General features: G+C 40.7%; 1 protein-coding gene across 1 annotated transcript in view; it reads right to left on the bottom strand.

Moving 5' to 3' along the window:
• tbca (tubulin cofactor a) overlaps positions 1-7,094 on the bottom strand; it is a 68,563-nt gene extending 61,469 nt beyond the window's left edge. The window contains exon 1 of the mRNA XM_048619374.1: positions 6,877-7,094. Within this exon, the coding sequence (XP_048475331.1) occupies positions 6,877-6,929 (53 nt within the window). The 5' untranslated portion in view covers positions 6,930-7,094. The remainder of the gene's footprint in view (positions 1-6,876) is intronic.
• Positions 7,095-7,414: the final 320 nt, after the last annotated feature.

Here is a 7,414-nt window from a genome sequence, read left to right on the forward strand (position 1 = left end):
CAGATTCTCCAGCATCTGCAGTTCCTACTATCTCTCCACAACTGTCCAGTGTTGACTTTAAAATTTCCTTAGTGTTCTAGCTACATTCAAAAGGTAGGAGTCTGAGAGTCCTTCCATTAGTTATTTGGATACACGAGGCCTCCACTGTTTCTTTACAAACCTTACGACTGTGGACATCACAGCTCCTTGTTCGCATTACCATGGAAAGCTGTTTGGTATTCTGTTGACTGTTGACTACTTTTTGCCATAAGTCTCACTTCCACTAGCCACAAAGCACAGCAAATTTTCCTGTTGCTTTTTCCTCACGAAATCCAAATGGAGATTCAGCCCTACCTATATTCCACACAGTGAACAATAAAATGAGTATTTCTGCTTAAAAGGACAGATCCAAAGGATTCCATCTCATTCCCCAGATTCTCTATCTCCACTGCATCTGTCATGACAATGCCACTTTCCACAGGGGTCCTCACAAAATGTCCACCTTTCACTTCAACCAAGGATTCGCTGCTACTCTGATAGACAGGGCCCTTGGCTGTGTTTGACCCATCTCCATACTTCTGCCCTCACTCCTCCCTTCCCACCCCACAACAATGACAAGTTCCTTCTGGTCCTCATTTACCACCCCATCAGCCTCCATATTAAAATGATTGCAAGCTGTCATTTCCATCACCTCCAACAGGACACAGACACATATTCTTTTCCCCTGCCTTGTCAGTATTCCGTAAGGACCGTTGCCTCTGGGACACTCTAGTCCACTCCTCCATTAGCAACCTCACACCCCACGGCACCTTCCCATGCTATCACAGAAGGTGCAATAATACTTGCCTGCTTACCTGCCTCCCTCCTCACCATCCAAGGCCCCAAAAATACCTTCCAGGTGAAGCAATGATGTACTTGTACTTTATCAGTCTAGTATATTGTATTTGCTGTTCACAACGTAGTCTCCTCTACATGGGGAGACAAAGCGCAGATGAGGTGATCACTCTGCAGAACACTTATGTTCTGAAACACAAAAATGACTCCGGCCTTCCAGTTGTCTGCCACATCAACACACCACTATGTTTCCTGGCCAACACTTCTGTCACAGGCCTGCTGCAGTGTTCCAGCAAACCTCAGTGAAAGCTCAAAAGAACAACATCTCATATTCCACTCGGGACTCTGCAGCCTCTAGGACTCAACATCGAGTTCAATGACTTCAGATCCAGACTCCATCCTTCCATGTTTTTTACCCACCCAACATCTGGTCCTGTTATGACGGAGGTTGCTTTTAGTACAGTCACTCACTGTCACATACTGTTAGGCCGATTATCACATTATCTGGTTTGCATTCAGTACAGCTCACCCAGTTTCTTCTACTTTTAGCCTTTATTATCACTTATTCAGCCTTCCTTCTGTCCTGGCCAGCCATCCATAATATCATTCACAGCAAACACCAAAAAACAGTTACGTAATGACGATGTGATTTTTTTTTTTCTTCTTATGCTGATGGAAGGATAAATATTGATCAGGGTACCTGTGGTATCACCCTGTTCTTCCTCAAATAATGATATTGGATCTTTTATCATCCACACACATAGGCAGACGGGACCTGAGCACAGTGCAGCACTCCAGCAGTATTACACTGGAGTTTAAGTGCGCACTAGTCCTGTAGTAGGTCTAGTGAATCAAGCAAGAGTACTGCCAACTGAGCCATGGCTGACAACATTAGAAACAAATATTCATTTCATTATATTGCAACTGAAGAAAATAAAGCAATTGCCATCCCACTAAGGCTTGATAACTTGCAATCCTTATTTCTCTCTATTATCTTTGGTATTTAATCATTTACCTGTCCTAAAAAAAAAGTCTCTTGTGTATTTTGTTTGATCACATTAAGGTTTAGTAGTCATTTGATGAGCTAGCATAAGTGGGCCATTGCTCACTGATCTCAGACTGTGGGTTCATTGCCAATGTGACTGCATGTGGATACAGTATCTGGTTATGAATTTGCAGCTTTTATAAAAAAAATTCTCTTGGAATTATTAATAAGTGAAAGCTAAAAAGACCCTTCTTTGAAATCACATTTGTGATTCATTGTATTGTCATTATTTTTCTTCAGGTTCCCAGCTGTTACTCATTCTGGGTTGGCATAGCACTTCTTTGGTCTTGTGCCTTACAATTCCTCCATATACTATCATTGAATCTTTGAGTCTCTAAGACTATACGACAGAAGAGCAGACATAGGCCATTCAGCCCATCAAGTCTTCTCTGCCATTCAATGATAACATGATTGATCTGATAATCCTCAACTTCACTTTCCTGCCCTTTCCACTACTCTTATACTCGAACCCCTTTGAAATAAGAGGCAACATTCCATTAGCATGATGAACAGTTCTGATGAGAAGTCAGCCAGAAGATGCTGCCAGACCTGCTGAGTCTTGCAAGAAATTTGTTTTTGTTTCAGATCTCCAGCATCCGCAGTTATTTTATTTCAGTCCATTACCCTTCCTGATTACCTGCTGCATCTGTGTGCTAGCTTAATGGGCTTTATGCCCAAGTCCCCCAGCCTCCTTGTGTTGCAGCTTTCTGTAGTTTTTTTTTGCCATTTTAATAAGATTCTGTTCTTTTGTTCTCCCTTCCAAAATGAACTTCACATTTTCTCACATTATACTCCACTTGCCAACTTTTTGCCCACTTATTTAGCCTATCAATAGCTCTCTGTAAACTCGCTGCATCCTTCTCAGAACCTACCTTTCCACCTACTTTTGGGTCATCTGCAAATCTGGCTACAACACATTCACTCCCTTCCTCCACCCCATTACTATTGCAGTCCCAGCACTGATCCCTGTGGAATCCCAGTGGTCACAAGAAAAGCCAAAAAAGAACCCATTATCCCAATTTCCTGTTTCCTGTCCATGAGCCAATTCTCTCTCCATGGCAATATACCATGGGCTCTTATCTTATGACATAACTTTTGTGAGATACCGCTTCGAATGCCTTCTGCAAGTCCAAATACAATACATCTACTGGTTTCCCCTCTAGCCACTCTGGTTGAGGGTTCCTTGAAAAATTCCAACAAATTAGTCAGACACAATTTCCTTTCAGGACGCCACACTGACGTTCTGCTATTACTTATTAAATAATTGATTCCAATACTTTCTGAACAATAGATGTTAGCCGAATCGGCCTATAGTTATCCACTTTTTGCCTCCCTTCCTTTTTGCATAGGGGTGCCACGTTAGTAGTTTTCCAATTCTCTGGTACTTCTCTAGAATGTAAAGACTTCTGGAAAATTGCAACCAATGTGTCCACTATCTCTGTTGCTATTAGTTTGTCTAACACTACTTCTTTAGTGAGGACGATGGTACTCAGTTTGTCTCCTGTATTCTTTAATATCAAAAAGGTGCTTGAAATATTTTCCATTTTAAAGATTGATGCAAAATATCATTTAATTCCTCTGACATTTCCTTATTCCCCATAACCATCTCCTCACATTCATTTTCTAAGCACTATGTTCACTTTGACCTCTCTCTTATTTTTTATATATCTAAAGAAGCTGCTATAGGCAATTTTCTACATTCATCACTAGTTTGCCCTTTATTTTATTTTCTCTATCTTTGTTATCATTTTAGTCGTCCTCTGCTGGATTCTGAATTTATCCTAGGTCTTTGGGCTATCACTGACTTTGGCCTCCTTATATGCTTTTTCTTTCGATTTAATACGTTCCTTAACTTCCTTGGTCAACCATGATTTATCCCTCTCAGAATCTTTCCTTCTTATTGGGATGTATTTTTACCAATATGATTTATCTCCTTTGAAAATGTCTACCACTGCTTGCTTACTGCCATTCCTATCAATCTATCTACTCAGTTCACTTCGGCTAAAATCTCTCCTCTTTTCATTGTAATTCCCTTTAAGTTAAACACCGTTGTTTCTGACCCAAGTTTCTCACTCAAATTGAATATTAAATTCTATCATGCTACGATCACTACTTTCTAGGGGATCTTTTACTGAGGTCATCTATTAAACCGGCCTCATTACCAGTTACCAGATTCAAGTTAGCTTGCTCCCTGAAAGATTACTAGAACAATATGTCTCTAACGTACTCTATGAAGACTGTATTCATATTTGCTATTTCACACTACATTTCAGCCGACTGCATTTACTCCATGACTGAAATTTATCCCACTTTAGCTGCCATTAATTGTTGTATTTCACATCATTCTTTCAATGTGTGGATTTGGGCAAGATAATGGATTTTGTTGAATTATATATTTGGTCAAGGTTGTTCGAGTGCATAAGAAATAGTAAATTGGTCAACTCATGTGAACTCCTGAGCCAGCAAGAAAAACTGAGCTCTGAGAATGGAATGTCTTGAAATTGCATAAACCACAGAATGTGGAAATCATAAGATAATGGAAGCAGGAACTAGTCTTGGAAACATCTGGAGGTAATGGCAACAGAAGCATGTGGGAAGCAGAAGCAGCTGATGAGTGAGCATCAGGGGTTGATCCTGGAATAGGATTTAACTGGCAGCCAAAACGTCGATCAGTAGAGAAAGACTAAGACCAACACTCGGCAGCCGTGGGTCAGGGACCCAGTGACAGAACAGAAACCCTGAAGCCAAGACTGATCACCTCATCTCAAATAGTATTCTGCACAAAGTGTAAATGCTTGTATTTTGCACATATGAGTATCATTTGGAAAGACATAATTTCATATATAACAACTTCTATTTATTTGGTACCTATAACACAACACCCCAAAGAGCTTCATAAGTGCATTTTAAAGAATAATTTGACTCCAGCTCCACGAGGCAATATTACAGCAAAGAGCCAAAACCACAAAAAGGTGGGTTTTCAGCCACGTTTTAAATTAGAAAAGAAAGGTACCAAAGCAAAGAGTTAAAAAGGGAGTTCCAGAGGGGCTGGGCAGCTGAAGGTATAGCCATCAATGGTGTACTGTTTCATCTCAGCAATATACTAGAGGCCAAAATTAGAATAGCATAGTTATCCTAATAAACTGGGAGATTGGAGTTTATAAGTGTATAAAGAATAATGAGAACTTTTAAATCAAGACATTGCTTAACCAGCAGCAATATATGTTAACAAGGACAGAAATAATGAATAAAAAGAATTTGGTCTGTGATAGAACACAGGCAGCAGAGATTTGATGACATCAAGTTTACAAAGTAGAACATGGAAGGCTAGTTAAGAATGTAATGGAATATTTAAGGCTAGATGAAAATAAAGAAACAGATATGTACAAACAGCAGGTAACTTGAGGCAACATTAGAATCAGGTGATGTTAGAAGTGGTAATATGCGATCTGAAAGCACACCACATGGTTAAATATATCAAATTTGCGAATAGGCTAGTTTAACCTCGGACAGATCCCACGGAGAGAGAAAGAGTTGGCCAGAGATCCAATTTTGTGAAAGGAACCAAAGGCAATGTCTTTGGTCTTTCCAATATTTGACTGCAGGAAATCTTTGCTCATCCAGATACCAAAAAGCAATTTGACAATTTAGAGACAGTGGTGGGTCAAGAGCTGTAGTGGCAGTGTGGAGCTGGGTGTTATCATGATGCAGAAACTGGTGCTGCATTTTTGGATGACATCAAGGGAAAATATGTAGCTGAGAAATAGGACGTAACCAAGGATAGGCCCTTTGGGAATACCAGTGATAACTGTGGAAAAAGAAGACCAGTTTCACCTGAATTAATGTGTGTATTCTTGGATAATATCAGTAAACCAGGAAAGTTCAATTCTGGAAAAAAGCAAAATACTGCAGATGTTGGAAACCTGGAAAAAAATTCAGAAAATGCTGGAGAAACTCAATAGAACTGGCAGTATCCTTGAGAGAGTAGTTCTCAAGTGTCATTGTATCAGACTCAAAACATTACTCCATTTTTCTCCCCACAGATGCTGCCAGACTTATTGAGTTTCTCCAACATTTACTGAGCTTAATTAAGACTGGCAGACAGAATATGTATAATACTCCGATTCAAATCTAGCTTGAATTCCACAGATCAATTCTTACATCAAAAGAAAAATGCTGAATATTTACTTAAAAGGAAATATCCAACTCTTAACTTTCAAAATAGACAAACAAAAGTAAACATGAAAATAATAATCTTGAGTGCTATTTCAGCTTTGATCACAAATGTACTACAAGGGACCAAAGGTACAAACTAATAAAAGACTAACTTGACGAATTGTGCAGGGAAGAACTCCTGAAAAAGACAAATACACTCGGATTAACCACCAGACCAAAAGCTCATGGGTCACTCAAGTCATTATTGAATGATAAAGGTACAACACATTTCTATGGGAAGACAGGCTAGCTTAGCACAACAGTCACCACCCCGACCCTTCAACCCCCAAGAGTACCTATCTTGGTTTCAATTTTAGAATCTAGTTATGCTTCAGATGTTCCCCCGGGTTCTCCTTTGTTACAGGACTCTGTAGTCGAAATTGAAAGATGACAGCGATAGAACGCCGCTGGTTAATGCCTTTGGTGCGAACACCGTCAAAACAACATGTTCGTGTACCATTTACACCAAAAACATTATCCTGAGGCATACTCCATCCTTGGATTTCTACCGTTCGAAAGACGGACGACTCCATAAATTCCGTCAAAGCCAAGCCTGACTTTGACAGCATCATCGTTCCTGATCACAAAAAGCCCACCAACTAAATTTCGCCCCAAACAAACAGCGGCCGAAGTGATTCAGCAACTTTCGAGCCGGGTGCGAGGGGGCCCTCAGTTCAGCCTGGGCCTCGAGTAATAATAGCTGCAGCCAGCCCGCTCGGTGGGCCTCGCGATCCCACACAGGCCGGCTACATGCCCAAGGGATCACCGTCTCCTTCCCGCTTAACATCACATTTTCGACTCACCGCTTCACCACGCCGGTCTTGATTTTTATCTGTCGAGTTCTGGGATCCGCCATGCTTATGTTCCTGCGATAAACGGTGCAAAATGTAAACCGGAAATCCCGCGCCTAACATTCAACTGTCGCCTGCCTCCTAGTAACCGGGAGAGGGAACCACGCATGCGCCCTCGGCCACCTGGGGAACAGGTACCAACGATCCATCAAGTTGCATTCTGCTTTTCAAGGAGCTCATTGCAAATTGATTCCCCACTTTTTCACCCGACTTCTCAACTCATCCCTTTTAAATTAGAATGTTTTCTGTGAAAAAAAAGTGTTCCACTAACGTTTTTAAATAAACAACTATTTAGTTATACAGTAGATTCTGAGGAGGGGATAGACTTTATCATGCAAGTATGCCATTCGGCCTGCCCGGTCTGCTGCACTATTCTTTGAGATCACAGCTGATGTGATAACCTTCAACTTCACTTTCCTGCCTTAACCTCTTTTGATTCCCTGACTGATTCAAAAAAGTATATCTCGGTCTTGCATATTCTCAACAACAC

Source organism: Rhincodon typus, chromosome 3, assembly GCF_021869965.1.
Source record: "Rhincodon typus isolate 14 chromosome 3, sRhiTyp1.1, whole genome shotgun sequence".
Classification (NCBI taxonomy): Eukaryota; Metazoa; Chordata; class Chondrichthyes; order Orectolobiformes; family Rhincodontidae; genus Rhincodon; species Rhincodon typus.